At 38.7% G+C, this 17,589-nt stretch overlaps 1 protein-coding gene across 1 annotated transcript; it reads right to left on the bottom strand.

The window, feature by feature from the left end:
• Positions 1-3,131: 3,131 nt before the first annotated feature.
• Positions 3,132-10,941, bottom strand: tsnax (translin-associated factor X). Its single transcript, XM_027028277.2, has 6 exons — positions 10,544-10,941; positions 10,306-10,398; positions 9,365-9,479; positions 8,654-8,784; positions 4,464-4,585; positions 3,132-3,817 (listed from the first exon to the last, which is right to left on the bottom strand). Exons 1-6 carry the CDS (start codon positions 10,557-10,559, stop codon positions 3,440-3,442), a joined length of 855 nt encoding a protein of 284 aa, XP_026884078.1. The 5' UTR covers positions 10,560-10,941; the 3' UTR covers positions 3,132-3,439.
• Between the last annotated feature and the right edge of the window lie 6,648 nt (positions 10,942-17,589).

A 17,589-nucleotide genomic window follows, 5' to 3' on the forward strand; every position in this document is an offset into this window, starting at 1 on the left:
TAATAGATATAACTACAGTGAACAGAAATTAATATATAAAACTACAATGAACAGAAATCAGTCGAAGTTACTAATTTTACACAACGTTAATGTGTGACGTCCTAGCACACAGGCGTTTAAGAAAATGGATTATTGAGGTTTTTTTTTTTTCACACGGCACTAAAAATAGATTTTTATGTTTAAAAGAATAAGAAACTTATCAAAGACAGACACACGGTTTTGGTGTATAAAGAGGTCGACTTCTGAATCTTTGCTGGTATTTAAATGCCACAAACTAGAACAAGCCACTTGCTACAGCCTGTTTCTGCGAAACAAATCATGGGTCTGTTGGCACCAAATAAGATTCATGACAGCTCTGACAAATGCCGCTTTGAGTGAAGTCTGAGAACTCGTTAGTAGTCATCTTTGACGTTTCAAATAACACAGCACAGCTTTGTACACTGTAAACACAAACACATTCTCATCATGCACGGTCTTCTAAGTCAGTTAATGTATTGTATTAAAACCTATATACTGAAACTAAGATCATATGACTACATGAAAATAGGTGACAGCCCCCGTGCCGCAGCAGCAGGACGCCCAAACGGCTCTTGATGAAGACAGACATTTACTACACACGACGAAACAATACAGCTTACGGCACTCACATTAAACAAACACGAGGACCATGAACAGGACGATGACCGACATTGAACTACACACACGCACACAGGGGTTTAAATATATACATAGATGAAACGAATAACAAGATGCAGGTGTGTTGGACAAGGGACAAGATGCAGATGTGTTGGCAACAAAGAAGGGGCAGTCCTGATGAAAAGCGTCAACAATGACGACTCCACATGCACGTCACGGGCCGTACCACGTGACAAGTGGGAAGGGGAGCGTACCGTTATAATTGTTAGTCACTGGACATGATAAAACATTTGCTGAAGTCAATATTTATTACTAATCAACACTAATTACGTTTATTGTTTTATAGAAATACTTTTACCACTGGACTGCACATATTTAAAACCCCATGCTCTACTGGATGTTTTTAAGAAAAGTTTCAATTGTAAGCAATTGTCATTGGATTTTTATTCTAGCTTTGAACTGAATGTGTTTTAATGGAATCAGTTTCATCCAGTACTATATGCTGAGATGTATTGAAATTTTAATATTCATGTTTGCTGTTGCACCAAGCCACTGATCAAAGACTTTTTAAATCATATTGATTTTTAAAATCTTGTACAGTGTGTCTGATCATACACAAAAGCATAGACGCATGCTACACCTTTTGTTATCATGTGGTTTATTAGTTTTAACATATGTGATTCAGCCTTTTCTGATCATGTTTGAAGTCTCTTTTCCATGTCATATTATTAAAACGTGTGCCCCAGCCTGCTGAGGTCATATGCTGAATCCCTCCACTGCTGCATGTTACTGCTGCTTTTAATGTGGTTGTTGAGACTCAGTAATGGCCTTCCCTTTGTTTTAACTGTGGAATTAATCTCATGAGTTTTCACCTGCCAAAATATTATGGACCTTGTTGCCTCATTTAGAGTCATGCGTTCTAAACCTAAATCTGAATTTTGGCTGAACTATGTTACTTGTGCAGCCATACGAGAATGTAAGAGAGCTGAACACAAATGGGTAAAAAAGACAAGCTGTATTTTAAAGTACAGCTGGTGTAGGTATCAGAAAATTGTTAAATCTGAAGACTTTTTTTGTTTATTTTTCTGATATCGTTTTTTTGTTGTATTAACTTCTTTTAATAATATGAATGTTGTCCTTAATATGACCTGTCTTAAGGTCTCCTTGGATACTTCTGAAATGTTCTTACATTTTTTTGCTGAGTTCTCATTTCACCCCCTTATTATGATGCAACACAAGATAGCAGAGCTGCTGTTTTGAATCAGTTTAAGCATGTTTCTCTCTTTTAAAAGAATTCACTAGTCATATGAATTTGCTTGTCCTACAGCCTTTTTAAAGAGGTCAAACCGAGGCTTTTATCTAAGATTAAGCCCTTTTTATCATTTAATGAGTTTTTAAGGATTAATGTGTAATGTCCTTTATGTTGGCATTAGTCAGGTCTCTGTCTGATGTGTACGGTTGTCCAGAATTCTGAAGCTTGTCTTCTGACAGGAACTCACAAGCATGAGCATATTTCCCCATATTGGCTTCCTATGCATTGTAAATTCAAGGTTTTATTATTTGCTTATAAATCTTTGAATGACCTAGCTTCAACACATCATTCTCATCTATTAACTCCCCATGTCATTCAGATCCACTGACCATCTCCTGCTGGTCATTCCCAAGTCAAGGATAAAGCATAGTGGTGATCGAGCTTTTGCAATGATAGGTCCCAAACTCTGGAATGAGCTTTTACATGAGAGCTGCTCCTTCTTTTATTACAACCTTTGTTTTATTGTGTTATTTTCTTCTATTTTTCTTGTATGTAGTTTAAACTGGTCTTTGTGTATTATTGCTCTACTTACGTTTTTGCCAAATTTGACTGTACAGCACTTTAGTCAACTGTTGTTTTTAAATGTGCTTTGTAATTGTATAAAAGAAATTAAAATAGTGATATATATTAACATAGTAAATAAGAAGTAGCTCATCTAATTGTTTCCAATTGGCCTATTCTATCAAATGCTAAATTTAAATAGTGACAATATTTTATTTGTGCAGAAATTATTTATTGCTAAACACATCCATACAAATAAGCACATAGGACAAACAGAAAAGATCCGTTTGGGGGCTTATTCATGATTTCATGGGCTTATGCTGCACTGATTACTGATCACATACATGTGCACATACAAGCACATTATTCAAAATCCAACTTTATTATAGCGCAAGATTAACTATGGTTGCATACACTGCACCAGAGCATTGGCAAGATGGGCCAAAACCAGTGCACAAAAGATCAGATTAACTGTTAACTGTGTAGATAAACAGCTGTTGGAACAAACATGGAGTTGGAATAGACATTTACTGCAAATAAGTTTGCATGTGTTCTGACAACAAAGAGGTAGGCCTGTGATTAACTGACCATGATAATACAAGAAAGTGACAAAGGACTTCTGTCATGTTGGTAACAATGCCATTTTCAAAGCAACTGAAAGTGACATAAGCAAGACACCAGCTAATAACCAAGTACAGTTTATTAACATATTTGAAACCACTTTCAAAAAAAATTGTGGTAAATTACTTCCAACTTTGAGGCATAGTGGGACAGCGGAGTTGGTAAGCAGAGAAAAGCTGATTATGCATTGGTAGGACACAAGAAAGAAGCAATTCAGAATAAATTCATGCTACAGTTAAGGAACTTTAAAGTAAACAATGCTTGAAGAGACCTAAACACATTCATGTCAGAGCAATCTCAAAACAAAAAACAAAACAAGAAAATCCATATGCATATTTGAAAAGCAAATGCCTAACTACCTTAACTTCTTTAAGGCACTCCTTCATCTTGGTCCATCAGTGCTGTCCTGCTGGAGAAAACATCAGCAAGCATGTGTTTGGGGATCTCTGAACCACGCACTTTAAGTGTATAGCAAGCATCTTCAACCTTGCTAAGACTCTGTCGGAGAGTATGAAGCTTTTTGGACACTTCATATGGACCTGTGTTACCAATATAAGAGAACCCATCGTGAATCTCCCGCAAGAAGTTGCTAAGCTCAAAGGGCGTGTCCATATCACCATTTCCGACACTGCTGATGCACATACGCATCAGCTCACCCGTCAGATCTGCCACACCCAGCAGATAATCAGTGTGTGTGACCTGGAAGGTCAAGACACAGGTGCCTGGCCACAAAACCTCAGCACCTACCTGCAAAGAAGTTAAACAATGAAAATCTGAATAATAAAATATATTTTCTTGTATTTCGTAAAACAAGAGCCACATTTCAAGAGCAAACAATATAGGCAGAGCATAGATATTTCACTTGAAACAAAGTAAATAGGTGAAGCATTTGCAGGCATAGCTTAATTTGAAAAGACATCAGTTAGTACAACAATGTAAAATAGTCTCTAAGTTAAAACCATCAGGATAAACAAAAGAGAATACATAAAAACCCTTAAGGGTAAAGAGAAATCAAGATGTGTAATATGTTTTAAGCTATTTTAGCCTTCATGCAATTATTTACATAGAATAATGTCAGCAGCCATTGTAGACAGCCACTGTAGTATCTTAAAATAGAGGGAACAAATGGAGTTTTAAGTGCGATCCAGAACACATATGAAAATGTAGAGAGGCTACTTTCAAATAGAGTGATAATGCATAAGCTATGTTTACATCAAAACATATTTTTAAGGTGAAAAGAAATAGCAGCAAATAGTTTTATTGAATAGCTTTCAAATCCTAAGAAAAACTAGTAAGCATTAACATTAAAACATCTGTAAAATCCTTATTCAATTCTAAGACAATTGCACACCACACTCTCCTGTCTCTTTTATTTCCATTAAGAGTCACCAACCTTTGTGTCCATCTTCTCATGTCTCATGAATACAAGGCGTGCATTGATCTCCTCTAAACTGATCAGAGTGCGATGTTTGATGAAATGATGGAAGGACACAGCCTCTACATATTCCTGAACCCCTTACAGAGAAAGAGAGAGATTTATTTTTACAATAGTATGATTATCCTATAACATCACCTAATCATGATTTTCAATAAGTGAAGGAGCATTAACAGGCATCAAGTGTCATGTATGGAAAGGTGTAGGCACATAAAATCTATCTATACTTGAACTTGTATCTATGTATAAAGAAAGTGCCCTGCTATACTGAATTAAGGAGTAAGGTTCCTTACATTTCACTTACTGACCTTATTTAATAAACAATCAAATTTATGAAAAAGTGTCATCATTGTGTCATTGGCACCATGCGCCTGTGCCCATATTAGGTAGTCTGTGTCTAATGCTTTTGTGTCAATAAGAAAAATTAATGAAATTTTTGGAAAATCGATCTGTCGTACCCTGTGGTAAACAAAAATGTCCTATGTACATTTTTCTCCCAAACCTCACTAGAGTCTGTGAATTGTGAGGATATTAGTGTCTCAAAATACTAAATTTGTGACAAGTAATCTAAACCTACTGTGTGCTGAATCAGCTTACGACTCGCAAACTAGTAAACGTGTTATTGTAGTTAAGACTAGCAAACGTGTTATTGTCGTTTTTTCACTTGTAGATTTTTCAATTAGGTTTTTAAACTTGAAATTGTCAGTTAGTAATGACAACTAAGGCCAGCATAAATAAATATATTTGTTTATGATTTATTAGTACTACCAACGTTCACTACTATAAACAAAGTCCAGCAGAGACAAGAGCCCTCCATATACTTACGACATGATCAGGTATGACAAAAAATAAAAAAATAAAAATAGTGCCATTCATCAAGAATGTCTGATCCAAGATTTCTGATGCCATAGACCTTACAAGCCACAATGTTTTTGATATCAACTACATAAATAAGGGCAAACCATCCATTAGGTGTTTTGTTCCTTTTCATCCATCCATTGCTCACTACACTAAATTTTTGATGAACATTTGTAACCTTCAGAGTGCCTGAACACAAACCTGTGGCTTTAACTGTTATTTTTTTGTTAGTAATATATTTAATATTAATTTTGCATCACATACTAAATTATAATTTCAGGAAAATCACTTGATGAACGCAAGCACAATTATGTTGTGTAAAGACAAGGTGAGGCGAAACACCACAGTGGCATAGTACTCCTTTTGTATCTGCCCTGAGTAGCACCATCTAGTGGATAATTTACTGCTTGCTAATCACGAGTTCCAAATCACAAGGTGCTTCAAATAAATAAATAAATAAATAAACTAAACTAAACAAAAAAAAACAACACGATTTTTTTAGGGGGGGGAGGGATTTTGTGTAATAACCTTACAAAATGTAGAATATAACAATCCTTCTTGCAGATGAAATGTTGAATGTTGGGTTTTCTACATTGAATGCACTGAGAACTCTCCTGGAGGCAGGAAAGAATACACCTTAGGATGTGAAGATATTCGATTTAGAAGCCATAACCTTTCTCAAGGAGGATCGATATGGTGTAGACAAGCTACCACTCCAGGAGTTGATCCTGAGGCATGCTAAATTTGTTGATTTCAGGCAGAGGTCAGACTACTGCTGTACTCAGAGAACCCATCTACACTGGGAACTTTAGAACCCCATGTAACGAATGTTATGATTTAAACATCTACTTTTTCATACATAAACTGGCTCTTCCTACTACAAATTCAGAAGCATTCTGCTTACACAGATGATCAAGGACCACTGTCCAAAACATTCTGTTTCTCTGGAATCTCGGTGTACTTTACTACAATTTTGAATACACACATACATACACATACATACACACACACACACATATATACACACACACACACACACACACACACATATACATACGCACACACACACACACACATACACACACACACACATACACACACACACACATACACACACACACATACATACACACACACACTGTTCAAACAGCTGTGCTGGTTTCCGCCACTGTAAATTTCCCGTTTAAGAACGGCCCACAAGTTCTCAATAGGGTTTAGGCCAGTCGAGGAAGGGGGCCATGTCACGATTCTTTCATCTTTAAGGCTTTACTGGCTAGCCACGTAGTGGAGTACTTCGATGCATGTGATGGAGCATTGTCCTGCACAGAAATCATGGTCTTCTTGAAATATGCAGACTTTTTCCTGTACCAGTTTTAGGAAAGTGTCTTCAAAAAACTGGCAGTAGGTTTGGGGGTTGATTTTGAGTCCATCTTCAATCTGAAAAGGTCCAACTAGCCCATCTTCAATAATACCAGCCCATAGCAGGACCCCACCTCCAATTTGCTGGCATCTGAGTCGAAGTGGAGCTCTGTGCCCGTTACTGATCCAGCCATGGGCCCATCAATCTGGTCAATCAAGAGTTACTCTCATCTCATCAGTCCACAAAACCTTTGAAAAATCTGCCTTTGAAAAATCAGTCTTGGCCCAGATGTTTCATCTTATGTCTCTTGCCTAATAATTGTACAGTGTACTTTTGGCTGGACTGTGCAGGGCCCAGTTTAATTGTCTAATATGTTGCAAGCCACATGTATGCACTTCATTCTAAATAAGGAATCTCAAATAATCTCAAATCTCTAAAACAGTTGCATGCATTCTGGGAGCTAGAGTCACTGGGCATTGTTATAAGTATAAAGAAATCCCAGAAGAAATTGAGACTCTCCAAGACTTTGATAAGACTGTAATCTATGTAAACAGATGATACCAAGGTGAGTTATCATGGCAACACAAGAGGCCAGCTCTACTAAACCACTTTAGAATTACAAAATGAAGGCTTGAAAGATTAGTGTGAACATTAAAGACAAATGTGACACTCTATACTTCATATAAAGCTATGCAGGATTATGTGCAGCAGGGCATATATGAAGATGTGCCAGATGATGATTTAGTAATGCAGAAAGCAGCTACTTGGAGAACAGAAGAACCAAACCAAAAAAAGACTCTAGAACCCCTTAGTCCTATCCAAGAGCCTGAACGTTCACCTCTGATCTTACGCTCAAAATCTTCCACTTGCTTACTAGATTTACTGACAACACACTTTCTTAAGGAAATTCTACCTGAAGTAATTGATCCTTTACTAAATTTAATAAACTCCTCCTTGAACATAGGCTACATACCCAAATAATTAAAATTAGCAGTAAATCAGACCACTTATCAAAAAAAATCTAACCTCAGCTGTCATGTGTCAAAGTACAGACCGATCTCAAACTTTGCATTTATTTCCAAGATCCTAGAAAAAGTTGTAGCTCAACACCTAAGCTCAAACCTGAGTCAGACTCATTAAATGAATCAATTACACCCAATTAGCAGCGTGCATGTCAAGACTGTTGATTCTGTTGGTTGCCCATTACTCGGCTACACCTTGTCATGATTTTTTTCCCCCATGTTGTATTATCTTTTCTGCAAAAATCAGCAATTAAACACAGTGATGTTCGACTGCTATTATTTTTGCACATAACTGTACATAAAAGCCAGACACAAGGGCACTGACACACAGCATACTACAATACTTGTCATGCAGTAAATCAGCAGTTACAGTAATATATGTGTAGTAATTTAATTTGAAGAGGAATGCCAGCAACATTTGAATGCATTTCAACAATATGTGAAATGTTAAATAAGGCAGTTAAGTTAGAGATATTGCAATATCTACTCACTGGCCACTTTATTAGGCACACATATTTGTGCATTTTATAAGCATACAATTATAGAATATAGGCATGTATTAATGTCACTGCTGAGTTGGCTGAACATATCCAGCCAGTAGAACTCCTATATACAGAAAAATGAAAGATTGTGTATGATCACAACAGACCTAAAGAATGGTTATAATTATTTGTAATGAAGTAGCTGATGGGTGTACAATATTTCCATGTCTGCACTTTTCATCATTTGAGTTTTTATAGATTTTTCACTTTGTGAAAGTGCAAACAAGCAAAATAACAAGTACACAGTTGTTTAAAGTTCTATATGAAAACATAAAGCAAATAACTTGGTTATGTGGTACAACCACAGACAAATTTGTGTCATGAGGTCATGATTCTACATTCTGGTGTTTCTGTGATGTGACTAACCTGATGTGAATGCTTTGTGGAACTGGTAGAGATCTTCTCCTCTGAGCTCCTCAGCTATTTGACCAACCTTCTGCCTCACAGCATCCAGTTTGACATCTGCCTCATTCAACACCTCTTCCACATTGGGTACACTGTTGTTCAGTCCAGTACAAGATTCTTACTCTTACTGTCATTCAGTTACAAACAAATTTATACATTTGTTCCCCTCCAAGAACAGGTTCACATTCACGGTTAATGCTATGGACAAGATACATATCAAAATCAATGCTAGAATCAGAAAGTAACCAGGAATATCAGCATCATCATAATCATCATCTAAATTGAGTCTCAGTTCAGAATCAGAAAGTTCTGTCACATGTTATAACTCAAAGTGGATGGATAGCACTGTTCTAACTAAAAAAAAAAAAACACTTACATGTTATGCATTACCTTCTAGATATCAGCTATATACCATGATAATGACTAACATGGATATATTACGCAGCCATAGGCAAAACCGTTTCCCAAATAATGTTACATCCAAAGTGACAGACAAAACTTCTAGGGTAAAACAACTTCAGCTCAGCAATTTGGATCTAACTTTATATTAACATGGTTTTCTTAAAATGGCATTCTGATTAACTTAACTGATTCAGTGGGGATAGGGCAGAGGGGTATTCAGGGTGCATCTCTAATGACATTTCCATACACTGTAATCTTACCATGTCCTACCTTGTCACTCTGTGCAGCAAGAATATTGTTCTTTTGCTCTCAATCGTGATGTCTCGACTCAATTTGACCAGGCGCTCATATTTGTCATGTTTGGTGTCGAGTTCTTGTTGAAACACTGTCAGCAAAAAGAAAACAGTAAACTGAATAACAAGATCTCTGCAGCAGAGGGTGATATAGCTTCTTACTTACAGAGAAATAGCTAGAAAAAAGATGGAAAAATAAAACCCGTGAGTCACACCTTACTGTTAGTGACAAGCTGACAAGGCCAGAATGAGCTAGAGCAGGTGCATTTACTATTTGTATATTGTATGGATAAAGGAATTAAATTATTTCAGAGCTTTCCAAAGCAGATCCCTTCTTTTTTTTTACCATGACTTGTGCAGCTTTTTAAAATGTACTCAAGATTCAGGTACCATAATATTAAAACATTACAATTACAATAATGTTTTACATATTTTATAACAATTATAATTTCTATCTGTACCAGTCCTTTTATTAAAAATACTTTTGCAAAAAACAGCATCACATTTATTGCAAACAAAATGCAATATCTAATCTAGCAATGCACAACCCTTTATACAGATTACCAGCAAGTGTATATTAAGTGTAGAGAACAATATAATATGCATATTCACTTTTACCTATATTATTTAGTGCCAAAACTAGTATCTTAAATACGCCAACGAGATGAGCTAAAGACTGAATTGGCCCTAGGATAATTAGTGACGTCTGGGGCTTTGTTCGTATCTGGAAACTGTGGGGTAGCTACTGCTACGCAACCACACAGAAATCGAGATCCACGTAGATATTACATATTAACAGATAATCAGCAGTGTCCCTGTCTAACGAAGCTGTCACATTAGATTTGACAGACTTGCTAACGTGATTATCCTAGCTATCTTTCAAGTACCGCTTGTGCTGTACTAAAAGATGGGCTTTACCTTTGAATGCGGCAATCAGAAGAGAAGACGTATTTATAGAATAATCTGTTTTCTGTACTGACTCTGTCTTCCGTTTTCTGCCGCCCCCATCACCTGAAAGAAATTTCAAGTTAGCTAGCTCCATTTCAATAATATTTGCCGAGTGCTTTAGCTATGATCTCAACTTCAGCTTTACTAGTAACCAAGCTATCTAGCGTTAGCTATCAACATTACTGAAAAAATAAAAAGCTCATGTTACCTTCTCTTTTACTCATTTCCCTTGGAGAAAATATTTTGCAATGCCTTTAAATCTGGGGTTCAAGTATTTGTGCCTTGTTGTTACACCCACGATTGGAGAAAAAAATGTTAGCTAGCTAGCTTAGCTACCTGGCTAGGAGGTACTGGTTCAAGACTCCATTCACATACGAAGCTAACTATTATAAACATATGTTTGTTGTAATAGCTGCACATAAATACACAAATTAATTATACTTATTAATTCAGAATGAACAGCAATTACCAAAGTATGGTGGACGGGTTAGTATCTAACTAGCTATTTTCCTTTGCCTTCAAAACCCGTAATATATACGACGAATTTAACCAAAGCCCTTTCTCATTCGTTCACACTTACGCTAAGTGTACAGAATTACACACTTTGGTGACGTATTACATACTGTGCGCAAGTGCGTAGCCTGTAACTAGTTTGACCTTTTGAAGAGGGAACACTACTTCTCGCAGAAGATATTATTCCTGTCTGTTCATAAAGCGTTGCCAGCTGCGATATTTTTAATTTAAAGTTGTATTTTGTGCTTCATGAGTCTCACGAAAAGCAAGCAGAAATGAACAACAAACTACTGTTTTCATTACAGAATCGAATGCACTCAGAATGCGAGAAAACAGCTTTTCTCCCATGCACTTACATTTGCCTGAAGTATTTTACTGATGCGCAACATTACCTAGTAGACACTGCTTGTGTTTATACTATAGTGAAAGCGTCTCGCAGTTTTAATGCTTACATCTGGGATACATTCGTAGCAGGAGGGTAGTAAATATTTGCTCTTATGATACATACTGCATTTGTTTGGTGCATGGGGAATTTGGAGCAAGTCAAACTGCCTAAAACGTACACCACTTGACATTCTTGACATTCCTTCTTCTTCTCCCTTAAACCAAATTATGCAGACATGAAACTTGGTCAATAGGTAGTAGTCCCTCCCGCTACTCAGGCACATGACACAAGGCTGATCGGACTATAGGTGGCACTATGACGCACCCAAACGCGTTCCAGTGCAGAAGTTGCACACCGTAAGGCCTAGAAACAAAATTCCACTTCCAATGAATTCCTTGGCTTAAGACAAATAAAAAAGACTCAAGAAACACTTATTTCTGCGCAATTAAAATTTTTGCTAATTTTTGCTAAACATACTTTTGCAAACTAGTCCTAGGTTTTCACCCATTACCACAGCCTTGGGGTCAAAATATTCAGTAGTGACCGACCCTCAATAATTATCAGTAACATTTTGACATTTCAAAGCAATATGGCCGCCATATGCAAAATGACTTTTCCGGTTAAGCGCATATTTTGCATTAAATGCTATAACTCATGAAGGCTTCATTCAACTTTTATTTAATTTCATAGACAGTTTAGCTCCCTAATGCTGGGGTGCCCTATTCATTTTGGTGAGTGTAGGTCAATAGGGGGCACTATAAGCCCCAGAAAACTATCTCAGCATCCCAACATCAGATCAAACTGACACTTGCAGCTTGCAATCACCATTGGCCAATCAGCTTTCAGAAAGGTAATTGATAGGCTTAACGTTGACCAGTCATGATAAAACTTAATTAATATGGACAAATCTGGATTCTTTGTGATTCTGTAAAGTTTCAAAACATTTGGCCAATATCGGGCGCTATTCCAAGAAAAAAGTATATCTCCTACATATTTTCATTAGGAACATACAACTGGAGTCAAATGATGCCTTGCAATAGTCATAACATATTTGCAATTGCAAGTGCTATTCAAAAATGTTTAGTTTCGTCACATTCATTAATTGTATAAAATTTGCACTTTTCAAACTAGTCCTAGGATTTTCATTCAATCACATCAATTCAGGTCTTGAAATAATCTTTAGAGTCTAAAACTAAATGATTATCAAAACATTGTTGACTTTTTGACTGTATTTGCCTGCAATACATTGAACAAATGGGTACCAGTATCACTTTTCTGAGTCATATCACTGAAACGATAACATAATTTGTCTGATTTTGGCCAAATTGGAAACCCACACTCCTATTCTGAGCAAAGATGCAAATTTTGAAGCAAATCTGTTACTGGGAGGCTCTGGAGTGAAGAATGACCTATTTTGCTTATAATCTTAAGCCTAGTGTTTTCATAATTAAATGGGCAAGAGTCAGGAAAAGTAGTTCACATCAACAATGAAGTTTACAGACATACATGTAATGATAGACTGGTGTTACCTACAAAATGTGGGACACTTATAGCAGGAGGCTCTACAGTGCACAATTACCTGCTTTGCATTTACTCACAGGCCTTGTGTTTTATGACAGACCTTGTGTTTGAATACTTAAGTGCAATTTTACACAGTTTAAATCCTTAAATGATGGGATGGAGGGCAGGGGATTTCCCAATCTATATGTATATATGTCTATGTCTATACATTTGTCTTTGCAAGCACCTCATTCAAATTTCCAGTTCATCAGAACCATTTATTTCATTGTCACCTAACCTCAACCACCTACTTCACAGCATCTTCAGTAAAAGTGAACAAAGTCAGAATATCATGTGTTCATGGAGGGTGGTTTCTGTGCTCACATTGCTTCATGTCAGACTTTCAAGAATGTGCTTGGACCCAGCATTACCATTTGCGGCTGTATTTATTCTTCTTATTGTTGTTATTGTTATTATTGTTGTTAAATATGTCTTTAAAAACTTTAGGTGTAGGAAATCATACACCCCTAGGTAACTATGACAACCTTCAGTGTTTTGGAACAGTTTGCTGATTAGTGCTTAAAAAATACTTATTACCATGTCTATGTAGCGTGACTTTTATGCATAACCTTTAATGTGTTCAAATGTCAAGTCTTTCATTTTTAGTGATTTTCTGAAAAATGCTATTTGTTATTGTGTCCATGCTGTCATACTTATGTGTAAAATTTCAGTCAAAATTCAAACATGAACTCTACCAATGATGGTCCCAAGCCCAACTGACAAGGCTGTGTGTGGGGCCAAACTCTTGCTACAGCCATGTTCCAATCAACAAAAGCAGTGAAGGCATTAAAACGCACATCTACAATGAATTGCAGACCATTTTGAGCAAGGTGACAGACAAGCTGAGCAGGCTGAGTTATGGAAACAGATAACACTGGATATGAAAGTGTGATGGGGAAACCTCAGGAACATGAACGAAAACTGTTTGGTGGCATCTGCACCCTGAACAGCTATGTGATTTACCACATAAGTGTTTTACCATATAAGGAGATCCATCTGGCATCACGGGTTTCTCCAGACCATGTGAGCAGATAGACTATTGTCGTGGAAATTTACTTTGCTTAATTTTGTGTAAGTTTACTTTGCTTTATTTTACTTTGCTTTATGTTTCTCTAGTCACAGCATAACAGTCTGCAGATAAGCGTGTGAGTCAGGGACACCAGCTGCTCACATACTGTTCTAACCATAGAGATAGAAGAAGCCTTCAGCGCTCAGGCTAACCAAAACATGAATTAGCAGATACTCTGTAGGCGTCATTTTCATTTTTTTCTTTTTCTTCTGATCTGTGTATAAGGGGAGGGGGACCAGACTGCGGGTCAGTTCTCTTACTCTGTTATATAGGGGACAGAATTCAATAAACTTTTACTTTTTACTACTCAATGCATAAAGCTGTCTGTGTTTCATGTGCTCTCATTTTACCACCACAACTATACAGGAAGGTCAGAAGATTATTGATGGATGTCCGAGTCAAGAGAAGTGCTGATATTGTATCTGACCTGTTACGACCCCTTCTAGGCTATAAGGCCATAACAAGGTAAAGGGATGATGGTAACAGATGGATAATGTAACTGCTAAAAAATGGAAACACAAAGAGTAATCTTTTTCAGTGTATTAGTTTATAATACAGTAATTATTTACAAATAAACAAACATGTGCAATTAGCTTCAGGAGTGACCTAGAGCAAAACAACAAATGAGACCTACAGTTATGAAAGAAAATACACACTAAATTATCCTAACAAAAAGAAACATACAGAGGACCACACTAACTACCTAACACATAAACAGATGCAAATCCCACACCCCACAAAAATGGCAGTGGACCTGTAGACCTGGTGAGGAAAGGAGCAGAGTTAAAGCCGGTAAGACATTGAGACCCAGTGGAACAACATCAAGCTGTCCCTCAATAGAGCATGTGAAGAAGTAAATAGAAAAAAAGAACGATCAGACAAGAGCACAGAAAGCAGCAGTGCAGAAAGTGTATACCATGGTGAATAGTGAAGTGAAAAGCATTAAGCAAGATGCTAAATGGCCCAATTCTGTCCCCAAACCTCTGTTTTGAAACCTCTCTAAGGTCTCTTTTTAAGGGCACACTTTCTTGATTCTGCTGTTAAATTGGATAAGTGGTCAGCCACAGAAAATGATTTAGAGGATAAGTTGCAGAACACAAAAAACAGCTAGACTATAATGATATAAGATAGCCCCAAACCCTGATTAATCAGCTCCATTTCACTGTTTAACATTATCATTACACCTGAGATAGAACTTTCTAGCTTATTATAGCACATTGATTCAGAACATGTCAGAACATGTGAAGCTGTGAAGTTTCATCAAAATCGAATGAAGTTTTCATGACTTTTGTGAATGATTTGACACCATTTTTGTGGATATATGAAAACTTTTACAAAAGTTATATATATAAATAAATAAATCACATGTGAAAAAATTGGCAAAATATGTAAGCCGTGAGAGTGAAGTGGGAGTTTACTGTTGACTGGGTTCAATGTTTGTTGCACCCCCTTGTTAACACACACCTGCACCTTGTTCTTTGTTTCATCTATGTTTGTATTTAAACTCCTGTGTGTTGTACCATGGCATCGGTCATTGTTCAAGTTCATGTTCATGTTAGTTGTTGGCATGTAACATAAGTTCTTGTACCTGTTGTCATTACCGTTCGTATCATAAAAAAAAATAAAATAAAATGCCCGTCTACATCTAGAGAGGTCTGTGCATCCTTCTCCTTGCCCTGCAACACTCGGGCCATCCCAGAATAACCGACCACCACAGGACGGTGACTGTCTCAACCACCACAGGACTGCTCATGGGGAGCACTCAAGGTCGAGCTATTAGAACAGCAAAGAGCAGGCACTCACAGATAGGAAATATGCTGCTCTATCCATGGCTACTCCTGAGGGCTCCCTATTGGTGACATTCCAAGCAGCATCTTGGATTCCTGGATGTTGGGTAGAGGACCTCAACCAGAGCTTATAGCCACACCGGAGGACACTGTAATCTCAAACACAAAATACAGAGGAGCTAGCCTTCCTCTAGACAAATGATTATACGTTGCTTGACTTGACGTAGTAGGACCACTAATGTGCAGCTCTTTCACCTGGGAGCTGTGAGTTGAAATATAGCAGGGAGTGAATGTGGAACAGGTGAAAGCAATCAGTAGTCAAGACCCTGCCAGCTTCAGAGGATGTAGCCTGTGCAAGGAGGCGATATGGTCGGGGTCCAAGATCTGGGAAGCCGGTATCCAGCACCGCTCCTCTGGCCCATGCCCCTCCCAGTCCACAAGGTAGTGCATCCGTGCTCCTCACCACCTAGAGTCTAGCAAGGTCTTTACCTTATATTCCAAACCCCCCTCCACCCGCACTGGAGGAGGCGGGGCACCCGAAGGACTGAACTCCTCTGAAAGAGGACCCTCCACCACCGCCTTCAGTGCCAACACATGGAAATCCTGAGAAGCCCAGCTGGGAGGCCCACGTGGTAGATAACCTCGTTAATATGCCACGTGACAGTGTATGGACCCTCGTACCTCGCGGCCTCGTACCTGCTCACTGCGCCGACACCACTCTTCCACTGCTGGCTGATCCGACGTGGGCAGATTCCATCGATAGAGGACACACTCAAAATTCCACGGATTCCACGGATAAACCTAGGACACACTCAAAAGGTTTTAAACCCTTTGCTTCATGACATAGGAAATTCTGGACATACTCTGCCCAGGGGAGGTAAGTACTCCAGGTCTCGGGCTGGTCTTGACAAAGACCTCAGAAATTTACCCAGTTCTTTGTTCGCCCGTTCTACCTGCCTATTGGCTTGAGGGTGGTAGCCAGATGTTAGGCTGACTGATATTCAGTTTCCCCAGCAATTCCTTCCACACCTTTGACATGAATTGCGGTCCCCTGTCTGATGCAATGTCTTCTGGCTGTCTAAACACTCGGAAGACCTGGTGGAAGAGCAGTTCCGCCATTTCCCAGGCAGTGGGTAGGTCTTTCAGCGACAGGAATCTCACCATTTTTGAGAACCGGTCCACAATCACCAAAACTACCGTGTTGCCTTCTGAAACAGGTAGGTCAGTAACAAAGTCTATAGCGAGGTGGGACCAGGGCAGAGGAGAAGTGGGTAGTGGCAGTAGCTTCCCTACAGGCGGTGTGCGAGGTGTCTTACTGCGGGCACATACCGTGCAAGATGCCACATACCTGATGACTTCCCGGTTCATGGCAGGCCAGCAGTAGCAAATGCTTAGGAGCTGTGTGGTACGAGTTGCCCCTGGGTGACCTGTCCCCACAGAGGTGTGTGCCCAAGCGATCAGGGCTTGCTGTTGATGGAGAGGCACAAAGAGACGGTCAGGTGGGCAGTGCAGGTGTGGGTTTGCTGCAGCTATCTTAATGTGGCCAGGAAACAGCTGCATGACAGAACCGGCTCTAGACTGGTGGATTGGACTTCTGCATGGTGTTGATGCGAGAGGGCATCCGCCCTCACATTTTTCGCACCTGCTCAGTAGGTCACACGGAATGCAAACCTCGTGAAGAAGAGCGACCACCGGGCTTGCCTTGAATTGAGCCTTTTGGCGGTCTGAAGGTATACCAGGTTTTTATGGTCTGTAATGACCAAAAAGGGGTGCTTTGCTCCATCCAGCCAGTGCCTCCGCTCCTCGAACGCCAATTTCATGGTGAGGAGTTCGCAATCTCCCACGCCATAGTTCCTCTCTGCAGGGCTTAGCTTCTTAGAGATGTACGCAATGGGCTTCAATTGCCCTGCTGCTCCCTTGTGTTGGGACAGCACCGCACC

This window comes from Electrophorus electricus, chromosome 11, assembly GCF_013358815.1.
Source record: "Electrophorus electricus isolate fEleEle1 chromosome 11, fEleEle1.pri, whole genome shotgun sequence".
Taxonomy (NCBI): Eukaryota; Metazoa; Chordata; class Actinopteri; order Gymnotiformes; family Gymnotidae; genus Electrophorus; species Electrophorus electricus.

Excerpts from the sequence above, each read along its gene's own strand:
- tsnax (XM_027028277.2), bottom strand. Across the intron at positions 8,785-9,364 it reads TTGCTGCACAGAGTGACAAG|TGTACCCAATGTGGAAGAGG; the intron begins GTAGGACATGGT and ends ACTGAACAACAG. Across the intron at positions 4,586-8,653 it reads CCACAAAGCATTCACATCAG|GGGTTCAGGAATATGTAGAG; the intron begins GTTAGTCACATC and ends TTTCTCTGTAAG.